The sequence below is a fragment of the Miscanthus floridulus genome, chromosome 10 (genome assembly GCF_019320115.1).
Source record: "Miscanthus floridulus cultivar M001 chromosome 10, ASM1932011v1, whole genome shotgun sequence".
Taxonomy (NCBI): Eukaryota; Viridiplantae; Streptophyta; class Magnoliopsida; order Poales; family Poaceae; genus Miscanthus; species Miscanthus floridulus.
The window spans coordinates 56,405,734-56,428,418 of NC_089589.1; the positions used below are offsets into that span (position 1 = coordinate 56,405,734).

Below are 22,685 nucleotides of genomic sequence, written 5' to 3' on the forward strand. Positions count from 1 at the left end.
CCTCCTGAACTCTACAACCGCATACACCATGTAGGCGAGAGAATATTGCGAAGGGCAGCATGTTTGATACTTGAACTTGAGCATGCTTGAAAAGTAGAACGATCTATACTATTAAAGCTAAATATGATAGGATTTTTTTACTGTTGATGCTTACTATTGCTCATGCACTGTATGTAGTTAACAAAAACAATGATGAAACAGGCACATGATTTTTTTCACATGCTCATGCTTGCACAGGAAGCACCATGGAGTCACGGATGTAGCTATAATTTTGAAATAAAAACTATTTGAACTGGAACCCGCTGACATCATCATGTAATTGATATGAAGGTTCTAGTTCTAACTTCTAGTGCAAGTGGTAAAGAGGTCAGAAAGGAGTCCAAGATATGAGCAACTATTAAAGATAAACTACTAAACAATGGTGTTACCAGGAAATCTTGCATAATACACATTTTGCACTGTCCAACTGCAACTAACTTGTAGAACTTTGTTTTCCTAGATCATCTAAGTCTGTATATGATTTCCATATATAAACTCTGAACATTGATGTTAAACAGCATATAAGTATGTGAAGAAAAACTGCATCGAAAGTAGTATATAAGTTTGTAAAGAAAAGGCTGGTAATGTGTTTTATTTTAGCATGGTGACATATGAACTGGAATCATGCGCCGCCGCTCTCGGCCAGGGGGCTGCAGCTCGCCCCTGGCCCACGCGCCACCGACGGAGCTTGGGGGTGCCGTCCCTCCACCGGGGCAGGGGGCCGGGAGAGGGAGGGAGGGGGGAGGGGCGCCGGTGTCCGGAACCAGCGGCGGGGGCCGGGCACCGGCGGCGCCTGCGCAAAAGGGGTAAGAAGAGGGAGAGAGGGCGGGGGAGGTCACCGTAGGGGCCCGCGCGCTGCCGCCCTTGGTGCGGAAGCTCGTCGCGGCCCTACGCCGCCACTCCCGCGGGGGGAGCTCACCCCTGGACCACGCGCCGCCGCTCTCGGCCAGGGGGCTGCAACTCGCCCCTGGCCCGCACGCCGCCGATGGGGCTTGGGGGTGCCGTCCCCTCCGCCGGGGCAGGGGGGCCGGGAGAGGGAGCCAGCGGCGGGGGCAGGGAGAGGGAGGGAGGGGCCGGGAGAGGGAGGGAGGGGTGGGGCGGCGGCGGGGTGCGTGAGTTATAGTATAGGAGCTTTGTCGAATGTCCTAGATCTGACACTCGGCAAAGCAGTGTTTGCCGAGTGCCAGATTGGGGGCACTCGGCAAACCTTTTTTCCCTCCTCTTCCTTCTTTTCCATAACGTGTTTTTCTAAATTTGTTCCGATGTACTTTGAAAAACTTATATCTTTGTCGAGTGCAAAAAAAACACTCGGCAAACTTGCTTCTTTGCCGAGTGCAAAAAAAACACTCGGCAAACTTGCTTCTTTGCCGAGTGCAAAAAAAACACTCGGCAAACTTACTTCTTTGTCAAGTGTTTTTTTTCAACACTCGGTAAAGAGTTTGTTTACCGAGTGCAATTATTTTGCCGAGTGTTTTTTCGCAGCACTCGGCAAAGAGCTTGTTTGCCAAGTGTCGAAGGGAATGCACTCGGCAAACATAAAAACACTCGGCAAAGAGCCGGTTTCCGGTAATGAATATTGGGTAGACAGGCTGGAATAAGAAAGCTTGGAAGTCATCAACTAACGCAGGTAGCCCTGAAGAAATGAATAAAAGGCATCATGTTTCTAAATACTGGTTTGGCATCAGGTTGTACTAATTACAGAATACTGAAACAGCAGAGATGTAAAAGGGGAAGCACAGATAGTGTCGTGCCTTGTGCTTTTGGCAGAGGAGTGCACATCAGATCACCGGAGAGGGTAGAAGCATTGGTCTGGTTTCCCTGTCATCCATCGAAGTGCTGTAGTAGGGATAGGCCGCAACGACCACTGGATCTGCGGGATTTGACACAACAACGGAGACATCAGCGCCGCGTTGAGCCAGAGGATATAGGCCGTGTTTGTTTTCGCTTATAATCGGAATCGAGGTGAAAAGAAGCGAGAATCCCACCCAAACACCCTCGCTTATTTTAGATTATGTAATCATCGGGGAGGTGAAAACAATCCTAAATGAACTTGTACCGGCGTTTTGCGGACCGCGAGCGAGCGACTGCGTTTCCCACACCGCAACTCTTTTTCCACCCTCTGCCCCTCCGCTCACCTGTCCGTCTCCCGTCCGCTCCCCTCCACTCACGACTCGCGCTCGCTAGGGTTCACGGCACCGCTTGCGCTCGCGCCGCCCCTCCCCTCCACTCGCGCCGCCGCTCCCGCTCCCTGTCCCCATCATCTTCTCTGGAGGCACCCGCAGCTGTTCGGTCGGTGGAGGCCGGTTCCCCCGTCGCCCTTTCCTCTGCTCCGACTGAAGGTGTTCCGCTTCGTCTACGATCCCCTCCGTCCTGGTTCCCTTGATTTGTTGAGGTACTTTTCTTCATACCCAATCTATGGATTGCTTTGATTTGTATTGCGTTCCCTTGATTTGTTGAGGTACTTTTCTTCATACCCGATCTATGGATTGCTTTTGATTTGTATTGCAAAAGGACGAATTATAGATGAGTACCATGGCTAGGGATATGTCTGTGCAGATGTTGAATGCTTTTTGTTTTAGGAATTGGAGCTGCATTGCTTTGGTTAGGAATTTTTCTTCAAATATAATGCTGAATGCTTGTGTTTTATATATTTATTAGTCTGTGAAGATTTGAAATGGACAAGTCAGCAAGAGTTCAGGCAAAATGGGATGCTTTTTCTGCTAAGGCCTTCAATGACATTTGTGTGGAAGAAGTTCTTGCCCACAATAGGCCTGTACATTGTTTGAATAGTTTGGGCTATGCAAATCTTGTCCGAAAGTTCTTCGAACGTACCAAGAGGCCTTATAATGAGTCACAAATGAAGAATAGATGGGATACAATGAAGAAGAAATATAACCAATGTAAAACTTTGAACATGAGAGCTACTGGATTAGGGAGGAATCCTAACACTGGTTGTATTGTGGCTTCTGATGAATGGTGGGCAGAGCAAAATGCGGTGAGCATACAATCCACAAGTATTTTTCTCATATGCAAGTTGTTATGTTTTCTCTAAAAACAGCTAATTATTATTTTTTTCATTTACTTTTCAAGCTATGTCAGGTTGTATAACATTCAGAGATAACCCACTTGAGCATGAGGACCAGCAGCGGATCATGTTTGATGCAATTAGTGTTACTAATGAGACTTCATATGTTCCTGTTGGTGGTAGTGATGCTCTCCAAACAGGTCAAAGTGAGGATGCTGCTGATGCTATCAGTGAGGATGGTGTGACACCAAAGGTCACACCCACTTCAGAAAAACGGGGTCAAAAAAGACCAGCCCCAATTTCACCTCCGGAAAAGAAGAAGAAGACTTTTAGAGATCAATGCATGAAGCGTTTAGTGGATGCATATGAGAAGAAGGCACAAAGTAGTAAACAGTCGGCCACTTCACATGTCATTGATCATGTTAGAGATGAGGTTACTAAAATGATTGATCAAGTCATTGAGGATGGTGCTGAGGAAGGGAGCGATGAGCACTACTATGCCACACAACTACTTATGAAGAAGGAGTATCGTGACATGTTTAGTACTTTGAAGACACCTAGTGGGAGGTTAGGATGGCTGCGAAGAGCATGGGAAGACAAGAACAAGAATTAGTGTTAGATTGAGGTGGTCACATTTATGTTTTATTTTCCAATTCCTTGTGTGAGACTATTGCTATTTCTTCCAATTCCTTGTGTGAGACTATTGCTATTTTTCCAATTCGTTGTGTGAGACTATGCTATTTTTCCAATTCGTTGTGTGAGACTATGCTATTTTTTCAATTCCTTGTGTGACACAATAATGTTGTTTAATTTGCCAACTTCCTTGTGTCTTAATGCCCAGTCTGTTACATATTGTAATGTGAGGTTGGCGCATCAATCTGAGTCTTAATGCCCAGAGCAATTCTTATATGAATGTTAAAGTTTTAATGTTCACACTGGATTCCTAGTAGAAATTTGAAATGATGTTCCAGTCTTCAGACTTGGGTGCAAGTGCTTTTTGTCATTGGGGTTGACTGAAGTGTTACATTTTGGGCCAGGTGATATGCATTTTAACCTATGTCTTTATTGTCGTGACTCTACATGTGCAGGTTTTGAACAGGCAATCCAATCATATGCGATTCATGTACTTTCCTTGACATGCCAGAAAGTTCCAAGGCCTATTCTTGCAGAGGTAAGACATATTCCCTGTTTAATTAATGTTCAAGTTCTTCAGTAAGTGCTGATGCCACATGAGCTTGTTTTTTATATTCATATGACTGGTAATCTTAGAAGCATATTAGACGATAGGTGGGAGCATGCTTTATGTCAACTGTACCATAATCAATTTGTAATCTGCAAAGCGTTGGATGTGAGCAAATATCTAATTGGTAGATCTTTTTGTGTCACAGATAATTATGAGTACATCTAGTGCTTCTAGTGAAATTGACTCAGATGATGATGACTTTATGGTGGCATACATTGCTTTGGAGTGCATGGGTAGTACAGGTAGAAAGAAAGCTGAAATTCCTATGACAATTCCAACTATGACCGGAATCCAGTGGGTTGAGATCACACTCCAAAATCCAACTGAATGCTATAACATGTTCAAAATGAGAAGGTCAGTTTTCCTACACCTTCATGACACCTTGGTAGAAAATTATGGCTTCAAAGCAAGTAGAGGAATGTGTACGAAGGAAGCCTTAGCAATGTTTTGGTGGGCATGTGGTGCACCTCAATCATTTAGGCAAGTGAAGAACAAGTTCACCCACTCATTAGAAACTATTAGCAGGAAATTTACAGAGGTACTTAAGTGTGTCATGCAGTTGGCTTTTTACATTGTGAGGCCTACATATCCACATTTTAGTTCTATACATCCTAAGCTACAAGAAGCTAGGTTTTGGCCTCATTTCAAAGATTGCATTGGTGCAATCGATGGCACACATATACCAGTAACTGTTCCATTGCATGAGCAACCTAAATACATTGGTCGTCATGGTTATGCATCGCAAAATGTAATGGCGGTCTGTGACTTTGATATGCGGTTCATATTTGTTGTCACCGGTTGGCCCGGATCTGTGCATGACAGTCGTGTCTTATTGGATACTCTAGTCACATACAAGCAACAATTCCCACACCCTCCCGAAGGTATGTATCTTTTGGACTCAAATCATTTTTTTGCAATTGACAAGGATATGAGGTGTTAAGTAACCTACAATTACAAAATGTAGGGAAGTATTATCTCGTCGATTCAGGATATCCTAATAAAAAAGGATATCTTGCACCATACAAGGGACAAAGGTACCATGTTTCTGAATGGCAACACGGTCGTACTCCAGTGGGATTCAAGGAGGTGTTCAATAATGCGCATTCAAGTTTGAGAAACGTGATTGAGAGGTCATTTGGAGTCCAAAAGATGAAATGGCGCATTCTCTTGAAGATGCCCAAATATTCAGTGAACAAGCAATCAAAAATTATAGTTGCTTGTATGGCCCTTCATAATTTCATTAGAGACAATTCCATAAATGATGCTCACTTTCAATCAAATATCCAAGAAGAAGGTACAGATGGATCCGAATCAAGCTCGGGTGAAGGAAGTGCTTCTGGAGATGATATGGATATGAGTGCTTTGTGTGATGCTATAGCCACGGCTATGGTTGGTTGATTAACTGTTGTATCGATCTCAATTTGTCAAGACTTTTGTTAATTTCATGTTGCCTACACATTAGTTATTGTCACAAACTAATTATTACAGAAACACAAAAAATTAGTACCATAACTATTTTCAGCTCGTATTCAGTGAACAAATGAGGTGTTATCAGCCTCAGGGGCATACAGGTCATTTTGCACTCAGGACAGACAATCTAAGGGCAATAATTAGGATTGCCAAACACCCTCGATTGTTTAGACAGCAGATTCTTTTTGTCGCAGCTTATCAAAAAATCCTGATCAGATTAAAATCGATTCTCAAATAAGCATTCCCAAACAGGGCCATAGAGAGTATGACTGTATCAGTATTTGGTGGCTATTATACTATATTATAGTGCCACGATCAGGGATGGGGTTGGTCCCAGTCCCAATCTCCAGGTTTGGAAAGCCTAAGACATGTCATCGTGGATCCATCGGACCTTGAACCCTCGGTAAATAAATAAATAAATATATATATATATATATATATATATATATATATATATATATATATATATATATATATATATATATATATATATATATATATATATATATATATCAGTTCAAAGACAGCGGGAGAGGGAGAGGGAGAGGACACTACCGGAGATTGGCTTTTTGTCGAGTGCCAAGTGGATTGCCAAGTGTTTTTTTTTGAGCACTCGGCAAACAATTTTTTTGCTGAGTGTGGAAAAAAAACACTCAGCAAAGAAGCTCTTTGCCGAGTGTTTTTTTTACACTAGGCAAAGAAAAATTTCAAAGCATATTTTGAAGCAGTAAATTAATTCAAATGAAAAAGTTTTCAACTACAAAGTTGTATAACTCATCAAGATGTACAATGTTTGTTTTGGTCTTTTCTTCATATGACAAAGTGAAAGTAAATTTGTTCACAAATCTAACATATCTCTCTTGTAGTTTATGAAACTACAAGAGAGATATATAAGATATGTGAACAATGTTAGAACGACCATGTCGGATGAACAGATGACCAAACAACCAAAATAAACTTTGTAGATCTCGAAAAGTTATGAAACTTTGTAATTGGCAACTTTTTTATTTGAAATCATCTTGTCATACAAAACTGTGTTTGAATTTCAAAATTTTAAAATTCAAACTTTTCAAACGACCTCGGATGGAAAAACAACCAAAATAAACTCTGTAGATCTCGAAAAGTTATGAAACATTGTAGTTGGCAACTTTTTGATTTGAAATCATCTTGTCATGCAAAGCTGCGTTTGAATTTTAAAATTTTGAAATTCAAATTTTGTAAACGACCTCGGATGGAAAAACTTCCTAAACTAAAAGTGTAGATCTCGAAAAGTTATGAAACTTTGTAGTTTACAACTTTTTTATTTGAATTCGTTTAAGGCCTCAAACAAGCAATTTACAGTCGGTTTAGTATAATATGTGGGGAACCAAAACGGAACCTAGGCTCTAGACATAGGTGTCAGTGTAGTGCAGTGGTTAGAGGAGGGGACGCGTGAGGGAGAGGTCACCGGTTCGAATCCCGCCAGCCTCGTAGCCGCAAATTTTACGCGAAAAAATACCCGAGATGAGCGGGCGCTGGCCGGTGGGGGCCTCCATCGATTAAAAAAAATTCCCATTTTTTCGGGTTTTTTCGGTTCCAACTTTGCCGAGTGTCGGGCACTCGGCAAAGGCTTTGCCGAGTGCCCGACAAAAGACACTCGGCAAAGACGCCTTTGCCGGCCCATTTTTTACCAAGTGGCCTCGGCGAAGCCTTTGCCGAGTACATTACTCGGCAAAGCCTTTGCCGAGTGTAAATTGGGCTTTGCCGAGTGTCCACTGAATCCGGTAGTGGGAAGAGGAAGAGGAAGAGGAAGAGGAAGAGGGAGAGAGCATACTTTGGTTGGGCAAGGAGCGGCATCGCCGGCCCAGGCCGTACGTCAGACATTCCTAGCTATGTACGCTTGCCTAGCACGACCGTGTGGTGCGACGGAGGTACCGAGGTACCCCTAAATCGAGAACCAAATCGTTTCGATCATGGAGATGAGAGGGAAAATACCTTGTTCTGCCATGGAGCACGCGGGCGCCAGAAGGACACGACAGACTAGGGGGGGTCGCCGTCGTCTACACGGCTGCCTCGTACGGCCGTGCGGCGCGATGGAGGGGCCGAGGAACCCTAAATCAAAAACTAAATCTCTATGATCAGGGAGATGGGAGAGAGAACAACTTGTTTGGGCAAGGAGCGTCGGCGCCACAAGGCCACGACAACCATAGGGGCAGCGGTGGCTGTGCGCCGGCGACGACTGCGGAGTGCGGAGAGCAGGCCAGTGGAGGGACAGGGACGGAGCGCACGGAGGTGAAGGTGACGTGGGAGAGGAGGGGAGGACGGAGGAAGGCGGCGTTTGGTTGCCCTTCCTAAATTTTAGTCGCTGTATTATCGGATGTTTGAACACATGTATGGAGTATTAAATATAGACTAATTATAAAACTAATTACATAGTTTGTAACTAATTTACGAGACGAATATTTTGAGCCTAATTAGTCCATGATTTGATAATGTTTGCTACAGTAAACATGTGCTGATGACGGATTACTTAGGCTTAAAAAATTCGTCTCGTGGAATACTGACGGATTATGTAATTTGTTTTTTATTAGTATCCGAATAACCCATGCAATATCCTCCCGACACACCTCATAAATTTTAGTAGGTGGATCAAACACTTCCTAAATCGGTGGCACCCTAAACTGCATGTGGGCCCTCCGCGTAGGGAAAACGCGCAGGACTGGATGATGCAGGTGGCATGGAGAGGCTGAACCGTGGCTGGCCGGTACTGGAAGGACACGTGCGACTGGGGTATTGGCCGTGGACTGTGGAGGCGCAGCTGCTGTGGCCGTGGTCCAATTCTTTCCCGTGTTGTGGCTGAGGCCCTCTCCGTCGTCAATTTTATTAGCGTTTGAGGGACGCGTGGAGGCGCTGGCTGATCTCCAATTTATTCACGTTTGAGAGAGTAAATATCTCTTTTGTGTAAATAAGACATTTATAGAGCTTTTATGCATGTCTGTCTCTTTGAATCAAAAAACAATGTGGACAGCCAGGGCATCGCTTCGGGCTGCCAGGGCTGCAATCTGGGCTGCTAGGGATTTATATGTATCACTATGGTTCTTGACTAGGGTTGTGCTTAATTATAGGTAACTTAGGACCCTTGTGATCACTCATTCGTTGCTCTCTCCCTTAGCTACATTTTCACTTTACCTTCTCAGACTAACCCAGATCACAACAATACTGCCGGTTCAAAACACCCCATCACTGCTGGATTTTAAACCGGCACAACCATATCGGCAGTGATGAGGGTTAGCTGTCACTGTCGGTTCCTACAAACCGGCAGTGTTCTTCAACTTCACTGCCGGTTCTTTACTAAAACCGACAGAATTCAGGTCCATCAACACTGCCGGTTCATGAGACCACCTGGCAGTGTAACCGCGAACATCACTGCCGGTTTATGTTTCAACCGGCAGTGTTATCGTAAAAATCACTACTGGTTGTGACAAGAACCGGCAGTGATAGCTAATGTAACGCTACCGATTTGGTGCTCAAGCCGGCAGTGCCATCATGACCATCACTGACGGTTTGTTGCTAACCGGCAGTGCACTGCCGGTTTGTTGCTAACCGGCGGTGATGGTTACGACAACACTGTCGGTTTGCTGCTAACCGACAGTGATATCCCGTTCGTATTTTATTGTTTTATAATTTATTTTAATTTATATTTTTTGTGGAATCGGTTTTGCTTTATATACGCTACGTAGACGATAGGTCCATCAATATTAAACATTATAAATGTTACGGTTATATGTTCTTATCAAAATCTTGATCCCTCAAAATAAAAAAAAGAAATGTTCTCCGACTTCATGGATTGTGCAATACTTCTCAGACTTCTTACAATAATCTAGCGAGCCGCTCTGGGCCATACTGGTCCTTGAAGTTCATGGATTGTGCGATGGAAAATACTCCATCTTTTTCCAAATCCTCGGCTAAGATGAATTTTGCCACCTTCGATTGCAGTGCGATGATCTCCATGTCTAACAGCCTTTCGTGGTTATATTTTTTGCGTTGTCGTTCAAAAAAGATGATATCCTAAGAGGAATCAGTAAATCATTTTATTGAATTATTAACAGACATAAATGAAATGGGGATTATATACACAAACTTATATGCTTCTTGCGATTTCCCGCCGATGTAGCGAAGCATTGCCCACATTACATAAAACCCGCATTCATTGTTTCTCGCTGGCTATTTTAGGTACGTCCCCTCCATTTCGACAACCTTGAATGGTACCTTCGTCCCACCGATATGTCTTGTTCGGACAATGTGCAACATTAAAAGGAGAAACATTAGAAAGTGGTATATGTGATTATAAAATAATATATTATTAGGATCGCTTACTAATTCAGCACTGCCACCCGTGCATCCAGATGATGAAATGGTTTTTTCTTCGAGTCCCACACCTTGATCAGATTTTTAGCAAGATTGACACAAATGAAGACAAAATGGTTGCTGCAATCACATAATCATAATTATTGAATAATCTTATCGAAAAAAAGAAGCATAAAATTAAAAGCCGAGAACACATACTCGCAGTTGTAGGCTAGAAGTATATGTGTTTTGTTCTTCATATTGAATTCATCAAAAACATCAATCAATCTCACTTTCAGGTCTTCCATGTCACATCCATGGAGGCCTAAACATGTCTTCTCATTGACTCGCAAGGGGTCCAAGAAGCCTATGTTATCCCATTTGCTTTTTAGTATGCAAAATTTTGCTATGCACCTACATAAAATCATGGGAAGTGCTCAAAAGTTAACAATTTGTGTCCCGAGAGAGTAGTTAATTGTAATATCGTGCGTGTAGGGTACTTACATAGTCCACAACGTCAACATTTGTGTATCGAGAGAGCGTTTCTGGTGTAGCTAGAACAAGCACTCCCACTCGACATCGAACTTCTCTTCTTTAGGATAATGAAAAATATGTGGCGAACGGATAATAACCTCAAAACCAAAGTCCACCATCTCTGTTGCTTGAGCCATGTAATATTCATGCAACTGGCGCATATATGTTGTTAAATTTTTATACTCGTGATCAGGAACCAAAAGATTGCCCCTTTCATACTTCATTGCCGGTGTTCCCGTCCCTTGTACATCATAATAGATGTTCGTGGCCTCTTCTATGGTTAATTCGGGGTTGTCTTCTACGTACTTCTGTATCTTCCTTAAATCTTCATTGTGTACTTCTTCGGCTCTTGTTGTAGCATACTGATTCTGTGTTTGCCTTTCGAATTCGGACTTCAACAAAAACAGAGGCAGTGAGGCACAGAGATTGAAGAAACTAACACAATCTTCCTTCGAGATGTGTGCTATAAATTTTTCTTTCATCAAGTTTGTAACGCTGCCACTGAACGACCTTTTTCTTTTTTGTTGGTCCACTTTGGGAGAATTAGCGACCGAATACAAGGACCTTTTCTGTGACTGCGAGGATGCCTTTGATCTTGTTTTGGGCTAAGGTGGAGGAGGAGGAGGATGATCACGAGAATTCTATTTCCCCGGGGCTGATGAAGATTGAGGAGGAGGAGGAGGAGTCTTCTCTTTTCTCAGGGCTGATGAAGATGGAGTCAGACGAGGAGGAATAGAAGGAGACCTCTATGTTCTCAGGGGTGATGGCAAGGGATGAGGAGGAGAGTGATCTTTGTTGGGAGATGGTGAGTGATCATCGTGGGTGGGCGAAGACTCGTAGTCGTCCTCATGATCAGAGGACAATTAGTGGTCAAGCTTAATGAAGCACTTGCGCCAGAACACTTGAGAGCCCTTGTTATGACCAAGTTTCGGCCTGTGTTCCGCTACGGGGTACTCAATGTGTATCTTGTTATACTTCTTATCAAGTATTCTGTCAATGGTGACGCGAGTGTACCCCTGTGGAATTGGGTGACCATTAATGGTCCCGTCTCCCGCAGGCCAGGCCTAGCCAAGTGCCACCTTGTCCTTTGTCCATTCCTGATGGATGTACAACTTGACATTGATGGGTTCAGTGATGCCGTCCACCGGATGAGGCACATTCGTATCTTCTTCGTCGAGCGGGGTCGATCCGCAGCTGCTGCGACCCCTAAACTGTGGGCTAAAGGCAGTAGGACTAGGGTTTTGTGGTACTCCTGACCCCTTAGACAACAAAATTTGCTGGACTCGTGCTTCAACAGTCACCTCAATCCGTGCGTCCATTCTTTCTTCCATCTCTTTTAGTTGCCTCAAATACTCTACCTCCTGATCCGCTCTACCCCTCGAGCGGCTTCGGTAAGTGTTACATTCTTGGGGGAATGATAGTTTCCAAGGAACATCGGTTCATCTAGTGCGACCATGGTGCTCCTTGGTTCTGAGTGCTTAGGTGAGCATGTCTTTCTCCCTATTCGAAGTGCAAGTCCCTTACCTCACCTCCTCAGTTACCTGGGAGATCCTCTAGATGAGTTCGCTCATGGGTTGATTTGTGGAGCTAAAGCTTCCATCCTCTGCGTGGCGTACATTCCTTCCCATATAGTATATTACCGATCTTGGCTCCCAATCAGCGGTATCAACCTGAACACCTTCCTCAGCAAGGCCATCCATCTTTTCAAGTTCTGCTTCAAATTCTGGCATCTTTTTGGCATAGCCACAAGAGCCGAGATGATGAGGATTCATCGCTTTCTGTGAGTTCTCCTTATTCTTCCTGCTCAGTTCTAAGTACTCCTCGGATAACCTATATTCCTTGAAATCCTACCAAAAGTTTTGCTTGCTAAACTGTCCACCATCAAAATCTAGCTCTTTATTTTGGAGGACAAAATTCTTGTACAATGTCCCCTTGAAATTCTTGAAGCATGTCCCCATGATTTCTTTTGTTTTTTTCTTGACTAACTCCTTGTCATACTCCGTTGGGAAAGTGAAATACTCTGGGGTCTTGATATCCCATATGTAATCCTTCTCACTTTCAGAAACCCTCCATGGGTCATCATCTTTCCCAATCCACTTCCTGTACCCAATCGGGATGAAATCCCTTACAAGTAACCCGCGGATAGTCTTGTATTTAGTCAAAGCTATAGGCAGTGAGAGTGGATCCCCGAATTCAACGAACTTAGTGATGTGCCAGTATGCACTCCTACCAACAGGAATCTTTGACATGCCTCGCTTGGATCTGGCCTTCCTGCTACCCGAACCCTCTGCCTCCTCGGCTGGTGGAGGCTCCTGCTGGAGACACCAAGTAAGCTATGACCCTCTCAATTGATTAGCGTGTGTGGCTACATAGTCACATGATACCAAAGTTACCTGGCCATCTTGGTCATTTTGACCCAGATCGAGCAGGCCGGATGAGGTCCATGGCTGCTCGTTCTCACCATCCTGATTGACACCGTCACCATTTGTCGGGTCATGTAGCTCTCCTGTCCCAATGATATCAGCCGCTTCTTGTTGCCGATCTATTCTTCGGCGACGGGGTAACAGGCGACGATGAGTCATGGCTGTGACACGATCGTGGTTAGTTTTGGCTGCGGACAACTACTAATAGCATATGTTCATATTATATATATAATATGTTTAATGCAAAGTCTAATAATAAGTCCACATACAACAAAGTCAAATAATAGCATATGTTCACCAAGAACAAATTCATTGTTTGATTGACCACATACAACAAAGTCCACCTACTGTTCTATGAATCTAAGCCTACATCAACTTCCAAATAAGAAAAGCAATGACCATAGCCATAAATAAAAGCATGACATCTTTCCAAGACCAGGGAGCAATTCTCCTAATCTTCACATCTCCGGCGGGTGGCTTCTCTTCAATCTCCAGTGCCAGTGAATGCCCATGGTTTGCATTCATTGGACCATAGTAGGCCGGTTGCCCATGGTTTGCAAGGTAGGCCGGATGACTATAGTAGGCCCTCAAAGCTTCAGCTTATGTGTTGTATTTTTTTGTGCAAATTACCAGGGTAGCGATTGACTTGAGCATAGCAATCTTCCTAGGTTTGATAAATCCCAGGCATGTGACCAACATGCACTACATGCCATGCCATGGTTGCCTATACATTTAAGTAAATTAGGTTGTCATTCAAACATGATGTATTCTTATATAATTTAATACATTTATGAATAATACACAACCATTACATAGATAGGAGTGTTTGGAAAATAGCTATTACTTACAACCTGTTCCGAAAGAGGGACCAAAAGTTTTTACAGTGGTTCAAGCCTAAGACATGAACTTGAGCACCTTTCAGGCTTGGGAAGCACTATCTAGTTATAGGCATCCATTTAGATATGAACTGCATAGACTTGTTGAGGCTGGGCTAGTGAGCTCCAATTTATAGTCTTTTGGCATGTGGTAAGTGGTAATGGTAACTCACTGAACAAGAGTTATTATTCAAGTTATATGGCCAAACTAAATCTATTTAATGTTCTTTATCTTTGACATGATAAACAATTACCTCAATAATGGGACCTCGAGAGTGAGACTCAGTCCACCTTTGCTGCTGCTGCTGAGCCAATTTTAATAGTTGTTTTTAACTTTTTTTTCTGGAACAAACATCTATAGATGCATTTTTTAAGCATGCTATACATTCCATCAAAATCAATTGACACTCTACCATAAACAGAAATCCCATAAACATAGGGCCATCATAACAGAGTAAGACACGCAAATTATCATATCTACGCCAACACAAGGTCAGTAGCATTACCACTACGTCTGCAAAAAATAACACTACTTAATCTAAGCACAGAACACCAAAATATCAGCAAAAGCAGCAGGTCAAAGCGCACAAATATTAGCAAAAGCTGCTGGTCAAAGGCAACATAACAACATACAGGTAGATAACTTCTGTTTTCAGAATTGAAATAGCACTATCAGCTACCCGTTTACACAGATGCAGTTCACACTATGAAGTTACCAGTTCACAGAAATAGCACTAGGAAGCTGCATGCACAGAAGTCACTAATCAAAGACAACCGATGAAGTAGCATCATTCTAATTGCTTCATGATTAATTTAAAAATATATAGAATAAAGAAAGCAGCAAAAGAAACTTATCTAATCTTGCATTTCATCAAACAGTTTATGAGCATAGACATGTGCTTGGTATAGAGAAATCCTCAGAATATAATCAATCGTCATTGCTCAATATAACCATTTTCATTAACAAATTCAACTCGAGCTTGAGCAATCACTGAGAGGCCTCACAAAGACGGTGGGGCATTTCATCAAACACAAAGATGGCAGTGAGCCACACACTCACCATGGGGGGTGGGAAAGCAGTTGTCCGCGCGCTCCTGAAGGCCTCGGTGGTGGGAGTGCAGGCTTGGAGGAGGAGGGGCACGGCCGGCGTCGTGGACGAGGAAAGAGGGCACGGACGGCGTGGTGCTCCGGCGTGGGGCAGTCAACGGCGTGGGGCGGTACACGGATGTCGGCGTCAAAGAAGAGGAGTGCGGGGCTGGGAACGGCAGCACGGGGTGCGGTGGATGGGTGCGCGGGGAATGGTGGTGCCCGTCGACGCGGGGTGGTGCTCCGATGGCGCGGGGTTGAAATGAATTTGGAAGATTTCAACCCACGCCTTGATATATACCAATGAGGTTCATCACTGCCGGTTCTAATAATAAACCGACAGTGATGAGGAACCGTCACTGCCGGACCATTCCTCAAACCGGCAGTGATGGGGGTGTAGCAGTTAGGGGTTAACTAGTATAACTTTTTCCTTCCTTTTGAATTCCTCTGACTGCCTCAATGGTTAAGACTCTGCAACATAGCCCCAAAGACCAGTGTTCAAGTCCCAGGCGGCCCAAATTTTTTGTTTCAATTTTATAAATTATTAAATGACGTTGGAAAATTGTTCATCACTGCCGGTTGTAAGTCTTAACCGACAGTGATGAGGAAATATCACTGTCGGGTCAATCCAAAAACCGGCTGTGATGTGGGTATGGCAGTTAGGGGTTAAGTAGGATAACATTTCCATTTCTTTCGACTACCTCCGACTGGCTCAACGGTTAAGACCCCGCAGCTTAGCCCCCGAGACCCATGTTCGAATCCCGGGCGGCCCAATTTTTTTGGTTTAATATTATAATTTATTAAGGGGTCTAAAGGTCAAAAAGAAAAAAAAATTAGCCTTAGCACACATCCTATACTAGCACAGTGGTTAAATCTCAAAACTCTGTAGCCCGACACCCGAGCTCGAACCTGAGGGCTGGCATAATTTTTTTAATTTTTTATATATCACTGCCGGTTTTCAAAATAAACCGACAGCGATAACCAGCATCACTATCGGTTTCGTCTCATCACTGTCGGTTTTTTTCAAACCGACACTAATGTTTATATATATTAAAAAATTTCTTTTATATACTGAATAAATAGAAGCATGTGTATTCGTATGTCAAAATGGCTTGAAAATTTTTTGGCAAGCATGTACACTCAAATTAAGACCCCACACAGGATCTTAGGTTTTTCTGATCAATTTTTTATTTATTATATTTTTCTGTGTGCTGAATGAGACAAAAGAGGGTGAATTTCATCTTGGACCCATTAGATTTTTTCATCGACCTCCACAAAATTCTTATCCCTGGGCACATTAGAGCATGTGTAAAAGTTTGGCACCATTCCGGACCTATTCGTGGGTAGACTCAGTTCAACCTATAATTAAATGGTGTCGTCGCGTGGAAATTCAATTAAATCTCAGAAAGTAGCAAACCATCTCCGAGAAATCCCAAACTAGGTGTTTCCTTCACACGTGGCACGTGCAAGCCTAAGAAAAAGTTTAAGACCAATACGACACCGGAATGTGTATGAACCACAGAAACCTTGATAACCTATGTGTATAGTCATGGTTTGATGAAAGGGCTCATGTACCTCTGTAAAGAATGTATACTCTGCCTATGTTGAAATGGTTGACTTTTTTTGGCAAGCATGTATACCCAAATTAAGGCCCCAAACAAGATCTAAGGTTTTTCTGATCATTTTTTATTTATATATTTTTCTCTATGCTGAATGAGACAAAAGAGGGTGAATTACATCTTGGTCCCAATAGATTTTTTCATCGACCTCCACAAAATTATTATCCCTAGGGCACTTTAGAGCCTATGTAAAAGTTTGGCACCATTCTAGATCTTTTTATGGGTAGACTTAGTTCAACCTATAATAAATCGGTGATGTCGCGTGGAAATTCAATTAAACCTCAGAAAGTAGCAAACCATCTCTGGAAAATCCCAAACTAGTTGTTTCCTTCACACGTGGCATGTGCAAGCATAAGAAAAAGTTTGAGACCAATACAACACCGAAATCCATATGAACCATAGAAACCTTGATAACCTATGTGTATAGTCATCGTTCGATGAAAGAGCTCATGTACCTCTGTGAAGAATGTATACTCTGCCTATGTCGAAATGGCTTGAAATTTTTTTGGCACGCATGTAAACCCAAATTAAGGCCCCAAACAAGATCTGAGGTTTTTCTGATCATTTTTTAGTAATATATTTTTCTCTGTGCTAAATGAGACAAAAGAGGGTGGATTACATCTTGGACCCGATATATTTTTTCATCGACCGCCACAAAGTTCTTATCCCTAGGGCACATTAGAGCCTGTGTAAAAGTTTGGCACCATTCTAGATCTTTTCGTGTGTAGACTCAGTTCAACCTATAATAAATTGGTGTTGTCGTGCGGAAATTCAATTAAACCTCAGAAAGTAGCAAACCATCTCCGAAAAATCCCAAACTAGGTGTTTCCTTCACACGTGGCACGTGCAAGCCTAAGAAAAAGTTTGAGACCAATATGACACCGAAATGTATATTTCTAGTTGCCCAACGAATGTTAGACGAATTACATGCATGACAATAATTAAACACACAAAGCCGTACAAATTAAAATTAGAACCCAATTAAACTACGACCTTGAAAACCTAGTAAATAAACATTAATTACTATCGGAATCACTGCCGGGTTCGATCGGGCCACGCACACTAACATGCCTCTATAGCCATATATGGTAATTGATGTCACGGATTATGTATCCGCTTGTATCGATCAAGTCCAATGCCCGTACGAGTGCACTCTCTCGTGCCTCACAATACCAAAACAATGGTCGGCCATAGATGTAACCTACTGAACAACCACTGCCCCTGTTAGTAATCCTTATGCAGTACTAGTGTCCTTCTATAGTGAGCTGGCTGAGGTTTCCATTGTAGAAGTCCCAATCATACCCGAGTTGCTCTGTAGCTTGGTCTAGAATGGCCCACAAGCCACATGCAGCATAGGTAAGGTCCTGGAGCGCAATCTGCATGCGGAGAAAAAGAAAAAAATAGAGAATGTTATTATAATAATAAACAACAAATAACCATGACTCAGGTAAAAGTGACCATTTTACCACATCCGCACGGTTGTAGCTCGCAAACCATTCGCTTGCTTATGGGACGGGGATATCACCAGCATTCAAAGCAAGTTCCTTGAAGTACGAGAAATCAGGCACATCATAGCAAACACGTCGAAGTGCCTCTAAACAGATGTGCATGGCACTAAATTGGGCGCTTATCATGTCCGGGCTCTGTCTTCCCGTCTCGTGGATATGGTTCCGATGATTTGCACCCCCCAAAGGGATGGAAAAACTGAGTTCACACGTCCATAGCCGACCACTTGCAATAGATGCCATGTTCTCGACGATGTCCAAGATAAAGAACCAGCTAAGTGCTATTCGCAATCAATCTATTGGGGATATAGTCTACGGCATATATGTATGCAACAATGATATTAAACTAATTACACTTATTTGTTAGCATAAAAAACAAAAGATATTGGAAAATATTTCATACAATAGCTGGAATAGGGAACCGTGGAATGGCCATATTACTAGCGAATGGCTCATCGCTAGGGTGGAAACCTAGTTCTTGTGGTGGGGGAGGTCCGTTGTTCATACCACCTGATCGATAAAATGCCAAAAAAATATGAACAAAAAATATATGCACAAAAAATTCTTCCAAGTAAAATGTGGCAACATAATTAAATATAGATCGAATGCAAGGAATAAGAATATATATAAATGTAGAATGCAAAGAAACATGAATATAAATATAGATCAAATGAATATAGATAGAATATTGGAGAAGACAACATATCAATACCATTGAAAAATGCAGGAGCCATGACCAAATCACATAGAGAGAGTGTATTTCTTGAGAAGTGAGAGTGAAATATTAGAAAAGAGACTGAGAGTTCGTGGGTGGGTGGGATCAATGTATATGGCCGGCGGTTTGTTTTATATAGGGGGGCATGGACATCACTGCCGGTTTTTAAGTAGAACCGACAGTGAAAGTTAATATCACTACCGGTTTATAAGTAGAACCAACAGTGAAGGTGCATATATGTAAAGGATATATTTATTTAGATAGTACAGTGGGAAAGTTTTAACAACAAAGATATATTTATTTAGATAGTAATGAAATACATCAAAAAATAACAAAAATGTTAGAAATAAATTACATATACGATAACAAAGACCTTATAGTAAAATTCTATATACGATAACAAAGACCTATTTGCGTACAGGTCAATGTTACAATCAGTGTGTATCAACACATTATAATGTAACCACCTCAGTAGCATTCTTCTAGCACCAACTACGGTCAAACAGCAGCACCAAGGTGGTCTATGAGCTATACCGGTTGGAGATGACAAGGTGGCATCGATGAATCCACCTTGTCTGTACATGGCCTTTTTCCACATGCGCACCGTAGTGGATGGCTCTGTGAACCTCGTGGCATCTCCAATCTTTGGTGTTGCTTTATATTCAGTAGCATTCTTCTAGTACCTCTTGTGTGCACCATTTTGGTGGACTACGATGCATAACGATATCTGTGGTTTGTTGTGAGAGGAAAACATTGTATCATGGTTGATAAGGCCTGGCTGAAACCAACATGCATGGAGAGGCTAGCTCCTGACCGAGGGCCATTTTATAGAGGATAGCAGTCGTGGTACATTTTTATTTTTGAACTAAAGTTGTTGGGGTAGGTGGGAGCAGTGTTCCAACTGTTGTGGTCAGTGGGAGCACTGTTGGCATGTAAGGAGCATCTACACATCACTGTTGGTTTTAGTTTAAAAACTGATAGTGAATGGAGCCTTCTGTGTCGGTTCGAGCAACTGACTGTGATAGAAGCTATCACTACCGGTTATAAAACCAAACCGACAGTGAAGGGCCCTACCGCCATCACAGCCAGTTAGGGGTTAAGTAGTATAACTTTTCCCTTTTGAATTCCTTCGACTGCCTCAACGGTTAAGACTCCGCAACTTAGCCCCCGAGACCCATGTTCAAGTCCCAGGTGGCCCAAATTTTTTGTTTCAATTTTATAAATTATTAAATGACTTAGGGAAATCGTTCGTCACTGTCGGTTGTTAGTCTAAACCGACAGTGATGAGGAACCATCACTGCCAGGCCATTCCTCAAACCGGTAGTGATGAGGGTGTACCAGTTAGGGGTTAAGTAGGATAACGTTTCCATTTCTTTTGAATTCCTCCAACTGCCTCAATGGTTAAGACTCCACACCTTAGCCCCTGAGACCCGTGTTCGAGTCCTAGGCGGCCCAAATTTTTGTTTCAATTTTATAAATTATTAAATGAATTTTCTCTATGCACCTTCTTTCTCCATGGCCTTCTTAGCGTTCCTCTTCATCTTGGCCTGATCTGGAGACTAGAATAGTACACGCATCAAGTAAATGGATCACTCAACAGTCAACACACAAGCCACAGGCATTCCCATTCACATCTCCAGGAGCACATACATCAATGATCAATGAAGGTTGGAGGAGGAATGGAGCTACTACACCTTTGCTCAATGCCGACTGTGGGTTGGGCTCCTTCGAGTATTGCAAGCAGGGACTACAAACTGGTTGGGGACCAGTGGCGTCGAGGAGCTGTGGATCCCTCACTACTAGTAGTAGCTCAGAAGAGAATGGCCACCCCAATGTCCTTCTATCAGAAGTCTAGACATATATATTTATATTTATATTTAGCTGGTGTTTAAATTCAGAGAGTAAAGTTTAGAAATGTTACGTCTGGTGTCTAATCAAGTGTTTGAATAGTAATAAGGTCAGTCTTAATGGTAGTTTTAAATAACTTTCGTTCTCATTAATTGCTATGATATGTCGGCATATTTTCTGAGTTGGCGGAGTATTAACGAGGAGGAGAGAGGAGATGAGAGTTTCATCAGGATCAAACATCCTTCACGGTTATGTGCATAATGATTACATAGTTAACAATAATCTAACTATCTTTAGGTGCATCAACAATGAGGGCCTCATTATGATCAAGCCGTACATAAGCAGGTTCATCACCCTCTTGAAGGATAGGTAGGGGTATGTTCACCCCGAATGGAGGTATTTCCTGATAGCCCCTGTAGTCTTCTTCGTCCATCACTCCATCGACACCGACAATCTTCCTTTTCCCTTCTAGGACTACTTTTAGCCTTCCTTTTGTCTTGTTGTCCCTTGCATAGAAGACTTGAATAACATCTCTTGCAAGGACGATGGGGTCGTCTCTATATGCGGTCTTAGTGAGATCAACGGTAGTGAACCCTTCGCTGTCAGTGTTGATTTCCTCGAGCCAGACCCACTCGCAGTGAAAAAGAGCTGCCTTCAACGGACCGTAGGCTAGCTCCCATATCTCTTCTATGAAACCATAGTATGTCGCCTGCACGTTGCCGTTTTTGTCATGGGCATCAAAATGAACACCACAATTTTGGTATGTGCTCTTTCCATCTTGCTTTTTTGTGTAAAATGTGAATCCATTAATCTCATACCCTTAGTACTTAAGATATGTACTCGAAGGTCCCTTGGCTAAGGCATCCAGTTGATTAGCCAACTTTATTACAAGCAAGCGACCTCGCAACCAGTTGACAAATTCCTCCTTATGTTTTTTATCCAGCCAGGCCTGTGACCTGCTCGGATATAGAGTTTGCAGCGATTGCCTGTGCTCATCAATGTATGGCATCACACCCTCGGCTTACTGGAGAACAGCGAACTATGTTTGTCTGAAAGAAATAGGGTCGTCTATTATAATAGATTTCTCCCCGATCGTTCCTTTGTCACGTAGTCTTCCCTCATGATGAGATTCTAGAACTCCAACCCTTTTGATGTCAGATAATATGTGCAGAACTCAATGGCCTCCTCCGTTGACCATCCTTCAACCATACCCCCTTCTGGCCTGAATCTGTTCCTAACATACCTCCTAAAAACTTTCATCAATCTTTCGAAAGGGAACATCTTATGCAGGTACATTGGGCCAAGGGCTCTAATTTGGTCAACAAGATGAATGAGCAGATGCAATGAGATATCAAAGTAAGTCGGCGGGAAATGCATCTCAAGCCTAACGAGACTTTTGGCTATGTCCCGCTACAGCTGCTCTAGCATGGACACATCAATGACCTTTTTTGAGATCACGTTGAAGAACGAGCAAAGCTTTATGATTGGGGCATGGACCTTTAGGGGGAAGATACCACGTAGGGCAACAGGGAGCAGCTAAGTCATAATAACATGACAGTCGTGGGCCTTCATAGGGCCATAGTTGAACTTGAGTTCTCTCATGTTCACTAGCCTCTTCAGGTTCACACAGTAGCCCATTGGGACTTTGAGTTCATTGAAGAAAGAAATAAGCGCACGCTTTTCTTCCTTATTCAATGTACATGACGCAACTGGAAGTTTGAACTGGCCATTCTCTAGCTCCACGGGATGCAGCTCCTTCCTGATTCCCAAGTGTTGCATGTCCAGGCGTGTGGCTAGTGAATCCTTCGATGTCCCCCCAGTGTCCATCAAGGTGTTAGGAGTGTTAGCGCACATGTTTTTAGTGATGTGCATGGGATCAAGACAGTGGCATACACTCAGAAATGGCCAGTAAGGTAGTTTCCAGAAAACCAATTTTTTCTTCCAAATGCTCCCATCAGGCACTGCTACTACATTGTC

At 42.9% G+C, this 22,685-nt stretch overlaps 1 protein-coding gene across 1 annotated transcript; it reads left to right on the forward strand.

Annotated features, from left to right (window-relative positions):
• The first annotated feature begins 3,131 nt into the window (after positions 1-3,131).
• Positions 3,132-5,705, forward strand: LOC136487197 (protein ALP1-like). Its single transcript, XM_066484323.1, has 4 exons — positions 3,132-3,606; positions 4,153-4,235; positions 4,453-5,188; positions 5,272-5,705. The coding sequence occupies exons 1-4, from the start codon at positions 3,132-3,134 to the stop codon at positions 5,703-5,705; spliced, it is 1,728 nt and encodes a 575-aa protein (XP_066340420.1).
• Positions 5,706-22,685: the final 16,980 nt, after the last annotated feature.

Bases quoted from the DNA above. Each gene is read 5' to 3' on its own strand.
- LOC136487197 (XM_066484323.1), top strand. From the start codon at position 3,132: ATGTCAGGTTGTATAACATTCAGAGATAACCCACTTGAGCATGAGGAC. The intron at 3,607-4,152 runs GTACTTTGAAGA...CTACATGTGCAG, and splicing joins GGAGTATCGTGACATGTTTA to GTTTTGAACAGGCAATCCAA. The intron at 5,189-5,271 runs GTATGTATCTTT...TACAAAATGTAG, and splicing joins ATTCCCACACCCTCCCGAAG to GGAAGTATTATCTCGTCGAT.